This window comes from Poecilia mexicana, unplaced genomic scaffold (genome assembly GCF_051168715.1).
Source record: "Poecilia mexicana isolate PSO_F unplaced genomic scaffold, ASM5116871v1 scaffold_12, whole genome shotgun sequence".
Taxonomy (NCBI): domain Eukaryota; kingdom Metazoa; phylum Chordata; class Actinopteri; order Cyprinodontiformes; family Poeciliidae; genus Poecilia; species Poecilia mexicana.
The window spans coordinates 17,921,559-17,939,609 of NW_028263381.1; the positions used below are offsets into that span (position 1 = coordinate 17,921,559).

The 18,051-nt window shown below is 40.6% G+C and overlaps 1 protein-coding gene across 3 annotated transcripts in view; it reads right to left on the bottom strand.

The window, feature by feature from the left end:
- palm2akap2 (PALM2 and AKAP2 fusion) overlaps window positions 1-18,051 on the bottom strand; it is a 73,097-nt gene that overhangs the window by 38,174 nt on the left and 16,872 nt on the right. For 2 of the 3 annotated variants that reach the window (XM_088011031.1, XM_088011030.1), the window contains exons 3-7: window positions 15,712-15,833; window positions 6,596-6,710; window positions 6,101-6,122; window positions 4,596-4,721; window positions 2,367-3,200 (exon numbers count right to left, since the gene is read on the bottom strand). In XM_088011031.1, the coding sequence (XP_087867157.1) occupies window positions 2,367-3,200; window positions 4,596-4,721; window positions 6,101-6,122; window positions 6,596-6,710; window positions 15,712-15,833 (1,219 nt within the window). Of the gene's footprint in view, window positions 1-2,366; window positions 3,201-4,595; window positions 4,722-6,100; window positions 6,123-6,595; window positions 6,711-9,050; window positions 9,679-15,711; window positions 15,834-18,051 lie in introns of those variants that run through there. The other variant, XM_088011032.1, reaches the window with a different exon arrangement.

An 18,051-nucleotide genomic window follows, 5' to 3' on the forward strand; every position in this document is an offset into this window, starting at 1 on the left:
CCCGACTGGTGAGTGAGTCATGTCAAGATCAGAGAACATGCATTAAGCAAGTTAGGTGAGTTTCCTGATTTATTTTTTCTTATGGCAAACTGGACTTACAAACTCCTTCACAAATCCTTGAGAATTTTTAGCATCCTTCTAGCCAAAGGCTGTGCTGACTGTAGAAAGAGCTGGCAGTGCTTTTAGTCTTTTTGTTTTTGTAAAAAGTGTAGTATTTGTTTAGTTTTCCACATCAATTAAGTGATGCTACAAAAAAATACATGTAACTTTTATTTTTCCAATAAAAGCTCATAAGAGCACATGTCCCAACGTAACTTCTATGATAGTAGTTGTAAATTATTTTATGTTTAACTGTTTAAATATGCATTCTCACGCTGCAGAGTGTATTTGTTTTCAGCTGCCTGTGCTTCTAATAATTAGACACACTGGAAAAGTTGGCTGTTTTGATCCTACTGGCTGCCAAATGGTGATCCGGACCTTCCTATTGGCTTGTGAGTTAGGAAGAACAAGAATGAGAGGAAATGACCTCAGCAGTGGAGCTGCTGGAGTTAGTGGTGGAAGCAGCAGAGGGAGAAGAGAGAGAAAACAAAAGGTTTCTCGCGGAAATGCGCATCGTTGGATTTTTGAGGTTCAAGACAAAACATCGTGTGGTTGCATAAGAGAAGCAAAGAAATAAAAGTCTAATAGAAACATCTATTTATCTCTATATTTTGTTAGAACTATCTTTGTTGGTAGAATGAACAGGCACGTAAAGAAACCAAGGCAACAAATGCCCACCTCTCCTGTCTCTGGAGAGAGACTCTGTACAAGGAAAAGTGTGGGCTGGTTCAGTTCGTACATTTCTCTGTGTGATTGTTTTTGTTGGCATGTGTCGAACAGGAGGCTGAGGGTTAACAGAGGAGGATGTGGCCTAACAGAAAGAGTTAATGAGAAACAAGTGGTGCTTTGTTTGAACGCTTAATCAGCTGTAACTCCAGGGGAGATGATTTGGTTGGTTGATGTGCGACTGATTGTCTGTAAAGCCCTGTTTACAGAAAGCTGATGCAGCCTATTGTTTTTCTTCACCTTTGCCCGGACTGACTTTTCTGTAATCATAGTTTTTTTTGGCACAGATATTCTCATCCCTTAAGCTATTCCAGTTTTTGTCACCTCAAAATCACAAACTTCTCTATTTTATTGGGATTTTACCTCATAGACCAAAGAAATTGGTGCATAATTGTAGAGCGGAAGGGACATGATATATGGTTTTCACCTTCTTTAATAAAAAGAAATCTTAAATGTGCGGCATGTGCATGTGTCTACCTCCCCTCACCGCTATTATAGCTGCAAGTCTTTTGACGAGTAACTCTCTATCATCTCATCTAGACACTGAAATCAATGCCCAGTCTGTTTTGACAGGACAGAGAGTTTTCTGAACGTGAACTTTTAGACTTGCCACAGTTTCTCAATTGGATACAAGTCTAACCTTTGACTAGGCATGAATAATACTAACATTAATAGATTTTGGAAGGTGAATCCAAGTCTTTTGTTGCCCCTAGCAAGTTTTCTTTCTGGGATTTCTCTTTCTTAAGCATAATCAAACTTGACATCGACTTTGACTGGCTTCCACGTCCCTCTTGGAGAAAAGCATCCCCACGTCATGACACTGCCACCAGTGTATTTCACGATGGAGATGGTGTTCTACGTCATGTTCAGTGTCAGGTCTCTGCTATACACATATGTTTGCTCTCACCCTATTAAAGTCCCTTCTTCCACACGTTTGCTATGTCCCCTCAAATGACTTCCTGGAAGAATTAAACAAATATTAACAACTTTCTTTCAAAGGTGTTTTTCCTTCCTGCCACTTTTCCGTAAAGGCTGGGTTTATCTCGTCTTTGTTCACTTGAGCTGTTTTCTATTTATGATTATTTTTTGAAAACCGTTGGTTATTTTTCTGTCATTTCACCATTATATGAAACTTTCTGTTGGTCTAGCAAATAAAATCCCAATAAAATCACACACAACATGCATAACAGCTCAATGGGGTAGGAATATTCTTATCAACAGCTTATTTCCTGCATCTTTTTTGATGATCTGAAGTCACAAATTACCGCATTGTCTGATAAGACAGCAGATGGAAGTGTTACAGTGGTAATGAGAGAGCAAAAATGACCAGGTGGCTGAGTAGAAAGTCAAAAGTGAGACAAGAAATGGAGCGTGTTTGTGCATGTTGTGCCAGTCATTCAGAGTCCAGAGGAGGAAGCCAGAGCTTCTGTTAGTAATCATCCAAACACAGCGCAGAGGAAGGTGATAATAAAAGGTTGGAAGAGGGAGAAGACTCAGTCACATGAGGATGCAGCACTGGCACCGTTTCCTCTTGTCCGTACCTGTGGCGGGGGTGAGGCCGGGCGGCGGGGCTATGTTTGCTTCTGGGTTTGCAGGGGGTGAGGACGCGCTGTCCGGTTCGCGCCCGTCAGACGACAGTTCCGTGCTGACGGCCTCGGACGTGGCCGGCCGTCCCGACACCAGGTCGGCGGCGGTGCCGTCGATGATGGAGATGTCGGTGACCGTCTTCTCCCTCAGGGATTTCTCGTCGTCTTCGTCGATGAGCACGACCTCGGCCTTGACCGCACCGTCAAAGCCGAGCAGCCTCCTGCTCTCACTTGTGTCCTCAACGTCCTGGTAGCCCAGGAACACCATGGTGATGGGGTGCTCCGTGCTGGCTTGGGGCATGGGGCTGAGCTCATTGCTCTGATTGGCTGATGAACCTGGTTGGGTTGTAATGGGAGCAGAGGAAGGGGGCATCATGCCCAGCCGGGTTTCCCTTTGGAGGGTGACCTGGGCTGGTGGACTGGAAGGAATGGATGGTGGGGCACAGGAGGGTGGCGACAGATCGTCAACATCAGCAGGAGAAACGTAAGCTTGACGCGGAACCGGGGTCACCGTCACCTGACCCCTCCCGCTGTCTCCTCCTCCTGCATGTGAAGGCCTGGCAGCTCGCTGGACTAACTCATCGACCTGTGCAGAGCTCCAGCCGTTCTCCACGGTGCTGGTGGAGACGCCCCCAGAGGACGTGACCTCGTAGACGACTTTCCTGCCATCGTCGTAGACCTTGACCCCCCGCGAAGCCGCCTCCAACGGGCTGACGCGATTGGCCGACAGGATGCGCTGCTCGCCGGTCTTCGGGTCGTGCTGAACGTTGATCTCCATGGCGAACATTGCTGTTAGAACAGGAGGTGTGGGGCGGGAGGGAGGCGAGAGTGGGTTCGAAGGAGGAGTTAAGGAGTGGGTTGAGGGAAGTGAAAAGGGGGGGTGGGGACAAAAAGGTGAGGGGATGAAGTGGGAGGATCCAAAAACAGTTTCTTAAAAAACGTGATAATTAAAATCATATCTGTTAAGCTGTTAGTAAATTATCAATTTATCCAGAATATTAGGGAATCTAATCAGTATAGGAAACCAAAATATTTTACTGTCAACATGTTGATACCAAGTCAGGATAAATAGGCAATGGAAAACTTGTCACCCCTTATAGTTTTGTATTCAACTATCCTTTTTAAATTAATCAGTGCCTAAAAATTTTAATTAATGACTTCTGACTTTCTATTTTTTTCAGTGTATTAACGTGGTATGAAATGAAAGCCCACTCCCAAAAAGCCACTCTTCAAAACTGGAAAGACAAAAGAACAGGCTTTTCCAGTGAAGTGATGGAAAAAAAAAAAATCAACTGGACCGAACTTTGTCAAGTCAAGAAAGAGCAAGAGTTAAAGAGGATAAAATAATGGTAATGGAGAATTGGGTCAAAGACTGGCATGTTGGGGTCACCGAATCTTCATACCATCCAGAAGATGCCATGTATGTGACGGCTGATTGTTTGGGTGGTGCAAATAAAATTGCTTTTTCTATCCCACCATCACGGGTCCCACTTATTGGAAAAAGAAGGTTGTACAAAAGTATTAACACTGACATTATAAAAAAAAAAAAAAAACACAGTTGTTTTGCTCCAATATCTCATGCTCTATTGGATAAATGTAATTTTTTTCAGTGTGGGCTCATGCTGCTGCAATAACTTTGCAGATCATTATAGAAGTGCCAATAAGCATGAAGGTCGCTGTACAAACTCGGCTCCCACTGTGACTGCCGCAACTGCACTGCTGCTAAAGTTGAGCTTTTGTTTTTCAGGGCTCACTGCACAGTCAGCAGCCCTTTATAGTATGTAATGAATTGAGCATGCAAGATAAAGAACCCATACTTTTATGAACTGTGTCATTATTTCTCGGATACAGTATGCATTTCTGTACTAAATGTAGTTCAGATCTGCTTTTTCCGGTGATAATACTAGTAAATACACGGGTTTAATGAAAAAGTAACTGAAAGCATTATCTTCCATCTTTGATATTCAATAGCTTTCATTTATGTGGATATTTAGTGGAATAACTTATCCTGGGTAACTTTCTGAGAACTTCAGAGTTGAAAATTGGCACAGATGTGCGTATATATAACTCGTCTGTTCTTCTAGTGAGGTCATACCGGTCATAATCCCTCTTGGCTCAGACCCAAAACATTTCTATCCTCTCTTCCCTCCCTCCCTCCCTCTTTTTCTCCTCTCTTGTTCTTACCGGGTCTTGACGTGGTGTGCTCTCCAGAGGCGGGTCGGCCGCTCCGGAGATAAGCGGCCAGGTCTAGGTAGTTGGGATCGGGATCCGAGTAGTCCGAGACGGGGGCGGACATTCTGCCAGCAGCATCTAGTGAGCGGGAGCGCAGGAGGAGAAATGGCACATGGTCAGTGAGATGAGAGAGAATCACACTCGACTCTAACTCTGGGCTGTTGGAGATCCGTAAACACGAGCACGCTGGGGACACTCACACACACATGCACACACACACACCTCAGTGATGTAAAGCCACACCCGTGCGAAAATAATACACACACGCACAGAGCCCTGCCTCTCTACAGGAAAACTAACCCCACCCCTGCGCGACCATGACCACCCCATCCACATAAACACCGTCCCACTCTCCCTCTCGGTTTCTGTGTTAGTGCCAACACTGGTACCCCTGACGTACAGTGCTTATGCAGCAGAAGTGTGTGCAAGTCCATGATTGTGTATTTGTCTGTCCGTATGCGTGTCTATACGTGTGTGTGTCTGCAGGAACAATGCATCAGGGGCTTACGAGGCTTGTTGGTGAACAGTGGGGGAGATAAAGGCAGCGACTAGAAGGTGCAGAGTCATGGCCTTGTGTGTATGTGTGAGCTTCAATAGTCTCGCTGAGCTTCATTGTGTGTGTGCGTGTGTGTGTGAGGTACTTTTGGTTCGGTGCATGTATATTTATGTCTATGTGGATGCGTGTGCGTGGGTCTGGCTGGCCGGCTGTGTGTTTGGGGGATTCAGGAGCGAGCTCTGGCTTCCATCTCTCCTGCCTCAGCGAGACTATTATTCACACACCCGCCACGCAGATACACACAAACACGGTTCAGGGTCAAGTTATTGCACTTTCAATGTATGCGTGCGTGCATGCGGGTGTGTGTGAGTGTACATTTGTTCCGTTTTCTCATTACTGCAGCCTTAAATTGTGCAGTTTCATTAATGCAGTACAATGTCCAAAATACACAAGCAAACAAGCCTTTATAATGAACCACCAAAGTCAGCAAAAGTAGATGATAAAAAAAATAAAAATCAAAAGCTTGGGGAGTTTCTGCACCTTCATCATCAGTTTCAGTCTACAGGTTCATCAGCTTAACCAGCAGCATAGGAGGCTGCAGTTTATTTGATTTCCTGTCCAGAGTGCTGCAGATTGCTAAGAGTGATGACCTGTGCTAAAATTTCAAACCAGGGAAGTGCACCGTGGATTTATCTTGGCGAGTGCTTATACACACATATATATATATATGTATGTATATTCTAAAAGAAAAAAAAATTAGGTACTAGTGATCTGGTTGCGTCCTTTCTGTGCCTCAGAAAACCTCCCCAACAGCTTGTAAAGATCATCAACGGTTATTTTTAATGCCAGGATGCAATTTTAGTTCAGTGTAAAAACAAAAGAGGCATCGTGTGAGTATTACAGGAGACCTGGCCTCATGTTATGTGAGCATTTTCGCGTGTGTATTTTTCATTTGTCTTACCTTTATCCTGGGTCATCAGACTCTGCAAAGAGACGAGACAAAACCTATTCAAGCTGTTGCAGCAGAGCAGGCCAACAGAATATGAATCTAGTCTGTTTTGATCTCTAACTGATCTCCAGCTGTTTATTAATGTGACTGATATCTTATAGCTATTCACACTATTTGTGCGTTCAGGTTAATGAGGTTGCTTCATTGTTTTGATGAGCATTAGTATTTCAAATTAGCCAATGGAGCACAACAGATTAAATATGAAAAAAAAACAAGAAGCGCTTAGGTTGAAACCTTTCTCAGAGAAACCACATTGTCAGCAAAAATACCAAAAAACAGATTTAGAAAAAACTAAAAACTATAATTTGTGGGCAGCTGACATTTATTTTAATGCCAGAGTACAGCACTAGTCAGGTAATTTCATTGTTTTCAGACCTTTCAATTAAATGTCACAAGTTACTACATTTTTAAGGCTTTACGGATTTATTTTTTATTTATTTATTTTACCTTTTGCAGGTCTTCTATGGAGCGCTCCGTCTCTTTCAGACGCTCGCGAAGAACTTGCTCTTTGGCAGAAATTTGAGACTCTTCACTCTCAAGTGCACCAATCTCCGACTCCAACCTGCAAGCAGACAAAAATCCCACGAAAAGGTTGATGTCTGTACAGGTGAAAATTAGATAACAGTGACATGTACATCAGAAAACATCTCTCAAACTGTAATGTAGCCGAGGACTGAGCTACAATATCACTGTTCTGACTTCAAGAAGAATCAGTTTCCTGGCCTTTTTTTTTTGTTTGTTTTTTTACCCCCTAAACCTTGACGATTTTTACACATCTTCACAATTCTCCAAACTGCATCATAAACAAGGCTGTGTTCATACCAAAGCATGCCCACTCCATGCTCTGAGATTTTTAAGAGATGGATGTAACAACAATACTAGGAAGTTCTCTGGGAGGAGGACCACGGCTTGTTCCCTTGCTTCAGATTATGTCCCTCGGGGGAAATGCGGTATTTGTGAGGTCAGAGTGTGTGAGAATGTGTGTATGCGAAAGGTAAAAAGGTTCAAGACAATTCCACAGTAAGAGGCAGTCCTTCTATAGAGTTCAAGTGGAGCTCACTCTTAATTTAGAGAATCTATGAGGATGAAGAAGAGAGTGTTTGGGGTTATGACAGCTCTGATTTATCAGAGAGACATTTTACCCAAAACACATCGCTAAAATTATTAAACTTACGGTAATAAGCTGACCTTGTTCAAGTCTGAACTTCGGTGGGAATTCAAAAAGTTATCTGGGGAGCGGTGAGGATGACGATGTTCTGTTAGATTTGTGGATGTTCCTATGAAATTACACAGGAACCAATTATCCTGTTACATTTGTGCTCATGGTCAATATACTTCAACTCGTGTACCAGGCATGCACATGAGAAAACTGCATACGTCATTGTGGCAGCAGCGACGCTTTCAAGATGTAATGTCAAATTTCCATTGGATGCAAATAAGTTTTTTTTTTCTCTCTACTTACACAGAATTGCTCTGAACCAAAAAATATCTCTTTGCCTCTTTAAAGTATTGTTTGAAGAAGAACAATTAGTTTATTGTAGGGTGGCTCAGGGTCATCTAAAATGAGAAATTTAAGGATCCGTCTAAACAAAAGGCACTTTAAATTGTCCTTGCTTACTGAAAGGACTTTAACAAACATATCATTGAACAAGACAGCAACCATAACTCTGAAGATTATTAGCTGTGTTCTGACCTGCGGGGGTCGGATGCTTTATCATTTATTCCCACATGTGGATTTTGTTCTGAATAGAAGAACTTATAGAAGTATTCATGTCTCTTCAAGCTTTCTTTTTGGTCACATTTCAGCCACAGATTTCACGCATTTCTAGAAACTTTGGGGGTCTAACTAAAAGATATTTCAGATATTTCTCTTTAAAAACTTTTGAAAAATGCTTTTCTACAAAAATACATTGAAGTCTTTTGTTCTGTTATGGCAAAAATATTTAAAAGTGGCTGAACGATTTGCGGGGTGTGTCCAAATTCCCCCTTGTGTGTTTAGATGCTCAGAGCTTGTGGATTTCACACAATATAAATTGCCTTAAATTGGATGCAGAGGTCCAATTGAAATCTCTGTAAATGCATTTACAATGAGTTATTCTTCTGCCAAATAATTAATGCACATCACTCCCTCTGCTATGTGCACAATTTCTTCCCAATTCTCCCATTTGTTTAAAAAAAAACAAAACAAAAAAACAGTAACTGCCTCATCAAACACACATTTTTGTTTATTTAATATGACTGCAAAACTCTTTTGCTGATGCACTCAGTCTCACTGCCTGTGGGACCTAATGTGTTTATAACATAAAAAAAAATGAATTAGAATTGAATTTTAACTGTCAGCTGGAAGGAACAGTTAAAATCTAAAGCCAAGAACATTTATCTCAATAATCCATCTGACTATTAGATTATATTAAATGTGTTTATGTTATTTAAGTCTCATCTTTCAGTAACATCTTTAAATTATTTTGTCTACAGTCAGAGACTCGTTGGAATTCCTGAGGCGCTGATTTGGCGCCATCTAGTGTTTAGAACCGTAAACGGAGACCCCATTTCCACGAGGCTTCCTAATAATCCAGAAAGAGACCACACTTGCCGCCGTACCCGCCCTGTTTCCGAACTACAGCCCACCCAGCTGCCATGTTTACGCCTGAGAAGCCAGCAGCCGCTTTCTATGTCGTACATCTGGTTTCATGTGTGTGTGTGTGTGTGTGTGTCCACAGGGTGAGACAGCGATACAACGAGATAAACAAGTAATACATGATACAGTTATTAATTATATTCTCTGTGGTGCGGGTCCTTTATTCTTTTTTTCAAATTTGTGCAATTCACCGTACGATGCCACCAGCATTTTGTTTGACAGTTCTTGGGTTTGAAAGTTCACCGTCTCAATGTGGCCACATACCTCAGTCTTTACCTCACCAGAGCGTTCAGCTTTTCTCCAGAAGACATTTGGCTTGCCCGTATGAGTGACTGCAAAATTTGTTTTTAAACAGCTGCATCCTTTTATCCGAGTTTAGATCTGACGTGACAGTAAGCCTAAACAGAAAGAAAAAACTGTTTTTTGAATGAATAAATCAGCCTAACAGTTTCTGGGAGACTGTTCTTTTTTAATTTTTTTTTTAAAGTTAGCATCATGGCCTTACATTCACACACAAAGCTTTCTCTCCCCGTCTACAGACTTTATCCATCCCATTGTTTAACGTTCAAAGGATCCAGAGGAGGAAGGACAGGACTTTAAAAATAATACACAATGCATTCTGAAATTGGGTCAATGAAAGTGCTTTCTCAAAATGTTTCCTTAAGAAGATGAGTACAGTTGATTTATTCCTTTCAACAACTCGGTGTCAGACTGTGTTTAATTAAAAATGTAAAAATGTAAATGTAATGCAACACAGCTGAAAAGACAATTTCAAACAAATATTATGCTAGTAGATGTTAAACAAATCCCTGCACAGCGCAAAATATGGGAATGCTGCAAACAAGAGCAATTTTCTCAAACGTCGTTTCATCCTCTGCATCTTTCATGGGAAAATGAATCTAGATTTAATTATTTCTCTATTTATAAACAGAAGAAAAAAAAAATCAAGTATACCATAAACAACAAGAGTTTAGTTTAATGATGAAAAGAATTTGAAACCAGGATGTTTATAATGGATTTTATACTGCTCTAAAAAGGGTCCCTTCATTTTGGTGGGAGACTTTTAAGTTGAAACGATGCAGCATTCAGAAATTGATCTTTGGCTTCAAAATATTCTCTCACAGAGTGTTTGGCATGAGTTGCTTTCAGGTGGTATCAGTAGGATGTAAAGCTAAAACTAAAAACCATCTTGAGAAAGTTTTATTTGTGTAAACAAAACAAATAATTTCAGTGTTTTCTTGTCATTGGGAGCGCCTTCTATAGACAAGCTTAAAAATGAAAACTTTAACATAAAGACTAGTCTCACCAGGACTGTTTTATTCTGCACCAATTAGAGATTTAAAAAAAAAAAAAGGTTTGACACATATTTGACACTTTTTCTTTGTTTGTGTAAACAAAAAATACTAAGGGTCCTCAAACGTAGGTCTAGAAATCTATGAGAAAAATCTGCTCATGTAAATTTACCCAAATCTTCAGACTGGGCAATAAATCAAAAGCTAAAAAAAAAAAAAAAAAAAAAGTAGAGATGCAGAAAAAAAATCAAGGCTGGATGAGGACAAAAGATCATCAGCGAGGTAGCAAAAATAAAAAAGTAAAAATATCCACAGTAAATTTTTCATAATAAGATTATGCTTTTGTGATAAAAGAGCAATTCATTTTAAGGCTTTTTTAAATTTTTGATTTATTTAGTTACCAAAGGTGCAATTGCCCATAGAGGGCGTTGTAGCTTTAGTAAAAAATTGATCTCATCTTCCATAGAGGCACGAATTCAGGTTAGGAAAGTAAACCAACAAAAGCAAATATTTACCAAGCGGCAGTGTGGAATAAAAGTGGACTGCCTGGATTGGGGGAACATTTTCTAAAAGCACACACACATACATTTATCAGTTCAATCAGTGACTTTGCAGACCTCTAGGTTTTTAAAGGTCTGCAAGGTCTTCGTCTCCTGTTCGCAAGAAGGTCACCTCCTTAGGCTTGATTAAAAAGCAGCAACAACAAAAAACACCCTAACGTGATTACAGTAGCTCGTTGGTACATGTTGAGGATAAACAGTATTGCGTAGTGAAATACTGGCAACAGCAGCAAAATGAGTAGGCACATTCCGTCTGCTCAGAGCTCAGAGCTGGACCTCTGTGCAGGCATCCAAAATGCATCACACTTTCCCACACCTGGAAAAACTACAGCTACCTTTCTGAAGCAAAAAAGAAAATTCTGCAAGGATTATGTAACAGGGCATCTCACTGAGCTTGCTGCAATGTGTGTGTGAAGCTTGCTTGCACAAAGATCTCCTGTGTTTAGTTCAGAACTAAAAGGTTTTCTGGTCTGGTAATTTATTGATAGCTGCAACAAGATAAGATGCAACAGCATTGATCTGCAATGAGAGGAGGCCAGGGGTTCACTGGGGAACGTCAGGATGACTATGATTACACATATAAACAATAATGTTTGGTTACGCAACTATATTAAACACGGATGAAAGCGTGTGAAAAGTGGGTCAGGGTGTATTAATTACATACCGCAGACCCACAGTTAATTTTGATACGTGCACCGTCGGTGTAAATAAGCACACAAAGGCCTCCCCTTGCCGCATTGCTCTTGCTTTAAATAGAGCGGTAAAATATAACCGGACCATCTGAGGCAGATGCGTGCACGGAACGGAAACCACACCGATCCCTCACAATGATGGCGACATCTGCACAAAGCCGTCTACTGCGACATAAAACGAGCCATAATCCAAAAGTGGCACGGTGTGGGCAGGCATGGGTCAGTGCCACCCTGTGAAAAGACCTTCCTCTGCTAAATATCCCTCTCTGTGTTTACTTATCCCAGTCTGTAAAACCACAACGGCTGCAGCTACACGCTTTTATTCAGACCCTTTGTGCGTCTCTGCAGAGTTGGAGTCGTCTTCTCCACACATTGAAATGTCTTCTGTTATCTCTCTGTCTGTGCTCGTCGTCTCCCTGTCAGTTTCAGTAGTTAAGTACAGTGCTTTGCCAAAGTATCCACCTCCTTCAACTGTATAGCTAGGATAAAGAGGACAGAGCACAGATACGTGCACATTTCAGATTTTTATTCATAAAACAAGTAAAAACGTTTTCCTTTTACCCTACATTTGTGCACTACTTTGTGTCAGTATGTCAAAAAAATAAAAATAAAAATCTCAAAAAGACACAAAGAACTTTGTGGCTACATACAAAAGGTTGAAAAGTTCAAGGAATTTAAATACCTTTGCAAGGGATTGTATGAAAAAAGGATAATATTTCTTAATGTGATTTGTAGTTTAAGGCTGACGGCGCATAAAGCCGTCGTTGTTCTCCAGATGTTTTGGAGGGATTTTTTTTGTTTAACAACATGTTTTTCATTAAGTTTTTACATTCCAGCGAATATTCTGAAGGGACGTTTGTTCACTTCTAGCTCAGTAGCTCAGTTGCTCTCTGAAGACACACACAGCTGTTCCACTTCGAAAACTAGAAAAAAAAAAAAAAAAAAACTACAAGGCATCCATAAAACCCAACTCCGCTGTCTTTGTCTCTTGCATTCTAACTGAAGTGTCCACCGGTGCATGTTGCAATAGAACAGAGCCAGCAAGGATGAACAGGGCGTCTGGACTGAGACCGTATTTCAGAAACTTTTCTTTGATGTAGGGGAATGGAAGTGTGTGTGCTTTTCATCACAGAAATCCAGGCTTTAAACTTGATCACACCATATTTATCTCTCTCTCTCTCTCGTGCTCCAGCGTGTTGAGATAATTCACTAGTGAGCCCCAACAGTTCACCTCTGTCCCTCTCAGCAGTGGAAAGACTCCAGATCCCCCTCTTGCAGGATATTCTGGGACGGTGTCCCACAGCGAGTAAATATAGACGACACACCCTCCGTTTAAAATGTGCATACACATACACACACTCACATGCTAACACGTGCTCGCCTCCCTCTATCCTCTCCTGTTCAAACATATACACAGAAATATGTCCCACCTTCACACAAAGTCATCAGACTAATGACAAAGTGTCGAATTTCTCAGCATTCTTTTCCCACCTGAGGTGAAGGCAGTAAATTACAGATACTCAAGAATCAAAAATCCTTCAGTTCTTCTTTGCACTTCATCTAATCGCCTTTTTTGTCCTGTTCTGAGTTTCCTTACCTTGTCCTTTGATACTTTTTTAAAATATATAATGTCGTCTCCGAATCTAAATCCTAAAGAAATGAACGAGGGGAAGCTTTCAAATTAACAGAACACCTTCTGCTCTTTTTGCTAAGTAATTCCACTAATTTTTTATCTAGGCACAAGAAATTGGGATATTATTTCAACTTCTTAACGGATTGTCATTATTGCAAAGGGGTCACACGTTCAAGTAGCAAATAAAAAACTCTTTAGACTTCCACACAAGTTTTCTGTGATCTTTAGTGGATGAATAATTTTAACCTCACACATCCGAATAAGGGATCCAGGTTATGGATTAATGACTTAAGCTAAAGTTAATTGATCTATTCAATTGGCTAATGCTAAGCAGCCATTTTCTTAAAAACCTGAGATCTCTTGAATGAAAAGTTCAGAATATGTTGAATTAAAAAAAAAAAAACAACATTCCTTTGTGTCCGCTGTATTAAGTATTGACTGAATAAACAGAATTGGGTGGTTTTCTCATATTATTAAACTTAGATATATTTATAAAACATAACAAAACAGGAACCTCTATTCTGCAACTTATTCTTAAGTTGCTGAATAGAAAGATAAAAGATGAACCTCAAGAAGCTTTTTGAGGGTTTCAAAAGAGATCTGCATTAAAGTGACGTTTCTCCTTCCCGTTCTGGTCAAGTAGTCCGCAAGCCAACTGGCTCCTCTTAAAGACGACCAGCGGCGCCCTCTTCTGGATGGCGGCCAAACTACAACTAAGTGGACGTTTTTACTTAATTGGTTGGAACTCCTTAGCTAAAAACAAACCAAGTAAATGTAAGTCGCTTCATTGTTTGCATCCCTAATCTGAACTCGTCTTTCTAACAAAATCGGTTATCCTGGTTCACGAAAAAACCAAGATGTCTGGAAATCTGACATTACAAGACCTGGACTGAATGCTGTATCTAGATTCGGTCAAAACTCACTGCTGTCTGGTGAAAGCAGTACAGTCAGGATTTATTCTGGCGCCTCATACTGGGGTTTGAAACTGACTCCAGTCCCTTTTTTGAAGCTTGTTCAGGCTGAAATCACAGTTGTTTTATTGCAGTGTCACTGTTATTTCTGTCCTCTTTCAGTGTGTCTCAGGCCTGCTGCAGAAACTAAAACTAAAAATAAAACAAGCTGTGCGATTAAAAGCTTAATTGGCTTTTGCAAAGTAATTACAACCAGCAAGAGCAATATGTTTAAAAGGGTGTCAGAAAGCGGTTCTGTCCGACAGCAGCTGAACGAAGTGATTCATATGAACAACTGCACTGGAGCGCCACAATGCTCGCTCTTTGACCATTCTCTGCTGTGCTGTTTACACCAGATCGACTATTGGCTCCGTGTCCCTGACAGCGTCTTATGTTGATGTTATTGCAGAGCAAGTGATAATCCACAGCAGTCAACAGAGTCTCTTTCATGCACTGAAGTGACAGATGAGGAGTTGGAGTTGGAGTGTGAGCCAATGATGGCAGACTGGTCCAGAACATCTGGGTCTGCTCTAATCTCACCATTCATTCTTCTTCTACTGTAAAAAGCCGCTGTGATTCCATCAGGAGTTGCTTTACTCCTGATGACATTGAGGCTATAGCTGGTTAGATCTATGTCATGTTAAAACTGTTAGGCATTTACACAAGTTTGGGTTTACCGATTTTATTTGCTTCACTCAGAAACATGGGATTTTTTTTTAAAGATTACTCAGTGAATTTCACAAAGATTTGAAAAAAAAAGTTTCTTATCAAAATCACTTCAAGGCAACATATGCACCTGAATTCAAAGAGGATTTTAATTCGATATTTATTTTTAAAGAATAAATATCCTTAAAATATAAGGATATAAATGGAGCTGTGAAAAAATACTGAAAAAGGGTATATGGTAATTTTTTAATAAGTTTAAGTATAAGATTTGGTGAAAAAAAATCCTCTATTTTTACTAAAACTTTATTTTCTGTTTATAAAAGCTGCAAGCTCCACAAAAAACCCCATCTGATTTCAGAGAATATAACTGCAGACTCTTTTCTTTTAAATCAGTCTGCCTCTGCTTCAGCACAATCTAAATCTCAAACCTAGTGTGGTGCTGGCACGTTATTCATAGCATGATCTCATGCCATAAACCTCCCCAGGGAATAAGTGACTGTCTTGCAGCAATGCTAAGTGGGAATCAGGAAGCTCCTCCCAAAGTCACAAACAAGGGAAATTCATGCAGGATCACATCACTCATTCCCTTTTTTTTTTCTATTTTATTTTTCAGTCCTCTCGGTATCTGTCATGCCTCCCTTTCAGAGCTACACCCTGCTTTTCAGCTGCTCTCCTTATAATTTTCCATCGACATTCCACATGTTCTCGCTCGCGTCAATAATGAGCATCAGGTAAGACGGATGCTGCAGTTGATGTTTTGTCTTTGACAGATAACCTATTTTGGTTAGAACATGAATAAAATGTAAAAAAATAAAATAAAATAAAATAAAACTAACAAACAATAAACTACAAAGTCACAAAGGGAATCCAAATAGATTATGTGATCTGCATGAATCTATAATAAATCGGTCAAAAGCTTTTGTTACAGAGCAACAGCATGTTTAGCAGATGTGGCAGCTTTAATTTACCGGTACAAACATCCGTTCAGAGTCAGATTGTCTTGAAGTGTGACAACGTTCTCGCTGCAAACCTGCAACAGTCTATTCTGTGATGAAGTGTAACTTTTGAACGAGCCAAGACGAGCATGAGGGAAAAAAAAACAACCCAAATCCAAACAGCAACAGCGCGTTACCTTTGTATCATGTCTTCGAGCTTCTTCCCTTGTTCTTCGTCGTGTTCCAGCTGTTTCCGCCGTGCCGCCTCTTCCTCTGCGCCCATCCCCTGGAGAAGCCATCGCTCCCGCATTGCTTTGGACTGCAGACGACGCAGAAATAAACAGTAAAATAAGGGAGATTTAGGTGTCAACACAAAACCAGTTGTATTAGCTCTCTGTTATGAATTTTAAACGAATGACATGAAGCTATGACTTTGTCACAGAGGTTACTTTCTGAAACATAATTGAAATCACAGTAGACTGCAAGGATACCATTTAACAGACAAAAGGTGAAATGTCACGCCCCAAAAGAGGAACCTGTGGTTTTTTTGGGGGGGGGCGGGGGGGTCAATTTCCATTGTTTTTATTTGCAAACCTGAACTAAAACACATAAAACATGACAGAATTACCTCTAACACCCCTTAGCATTTATAGGTAGCTCTGTGTAAATAACATTTCAAATCATTTTGGTGTGACCTTCCAAATAAATTACTATGAAACCACTAGAAAATTGCAATCTTCGGCATAAGAAAGTGAGCGTGAATGTTGGGTGTGAAAACCAAAACTTTAGCTGTTTAAATTGTAAAATGCCGCAGATGACGGCAGCAAAATGTTGGGAATGTTAAACCTGTGGAAATGCACATGCCATCCACAGAGCTCCACCCCGAAGCTTCAGGGAAGTCTCAAAATGCATATAGATTTTTTTGGGGATAAATAACTATTAGTATCCGTTTTGGCGCCGGTTCCTGCAATGGAAATAACAGAGTTAAAATAATGATGGCAGAAAATTCCCTTGAAGAAAAAAAAAAAAGTTTTCCATTAAGGTTTACCGTACTTAAATGTAAAATCTGTTTACAGCTTTATCTGTTCCCTGTTTCCGTCCACCTCTGCAGTGTTTAAATTAATAAGATTTACTATGTTAATTAGGCATTACAGTAAATCGTAGAACAAAGTTTGTTTGGTTCATGGAGCATTTAATATACAAAGACCACAGAGTTGAGTTGCCAGTCTTCTCACCCACAGAGGTTGGTGGGGGTCCTTTATAGGAGCCTCTGAAGCTGTGTTTATGTGACTAACGTCTCCATCTGCCTGTACGGCTTCGTTTGTTGCCACAACAGAGTCGAGCGTGAACACTCTGCTTCACCTTTGGCTGTTTACGCTCAGTCCGTTGCTTGACTGTAGATCTGGGAGCTTAACGTTAAAAGTGCGAGGAGCTGCACAAACACTTAGAAAGCATTTAACCATCTGCCACCAGAATGCGGCTGCTCACGTCGGCACGTTGCATGAGTCGCTCATCGGAAACCTGAAATCCATTCTAATTATTTGAGGTTTTGAGGATCTATGCGCATGGTTCTCACCAAAATGTATTTAGAATGTGTATAATGAGATATATCTTTCAGGAGAAATCCAGTAAGTAGTGAACTTTAAGGATCATGTCAAGCTGACTTGCAGGAAACTTTACACTCTGGATAATTGGGCTATCTTCAGATATTAAGAAGACATTAAGACGTTATCTTCGGTGAAAATACCGTGAGATCTAAATTCATGTGCGGACTTCACACACAAGACGTGTGTGAAATCTACAGTGTTTGATGGGAACCCAGTCTTAAAGTGCTGGTTGTGGTTAAACTTTGCTTTGGAATTAGTAATATGTTTACACAGTCCAAGACTCAGATCAACGCCTCCTTTCTGAAGGATTTGGAGCGTGCAGCCTTGAGGTCCTTATCAAACTCTCTGGGCTCCAGTTTCCATTTCCTCTCCCAGGCCCACTGCGTCTCTGGAGAACGCCCAACAAAGCCTTCTTCATGGTGCCTGGCCGTGTGGCACTCAGGGGTAATGGCCATAAAATGCGACTGTGTTACCAGATGTTGATTACATCGGGAGTTCACGCACATTGAGGCAGTAAGTAAGATTTCTAAAAAGAGCAGGACAGTGGCTTTGGTCATTAGAGGTCGGAGTGCTTTGGTAGAGCAAATCCAGTTTCCTTTTTCTAAATTTTAAACTTTCATCAAAAAGTATTTAAGCTTGAAATGTGTAAAATTCTGATTTAGGCTAAGCATTTCGTCATCATTTTGCAAACTGCAGTTTACAAAATGTCCTCACCGATCCTGACTTACTATGATGTTCCTGATCTATGAGATTGGAGTCAAAACCACATCTATTTGGAAATCCTACACTGCTTGTACTTCAGTTTACTCATCAGTTATTTTATCCAATAGCATTTTTACAGGCCTGTCTATTTAAGATCACCAGAAAATATAATCAAAACTTCCTTTTTCTGCACCTTCCAAGCCTGGCAGGGCAGTGCTTACGTCCAGT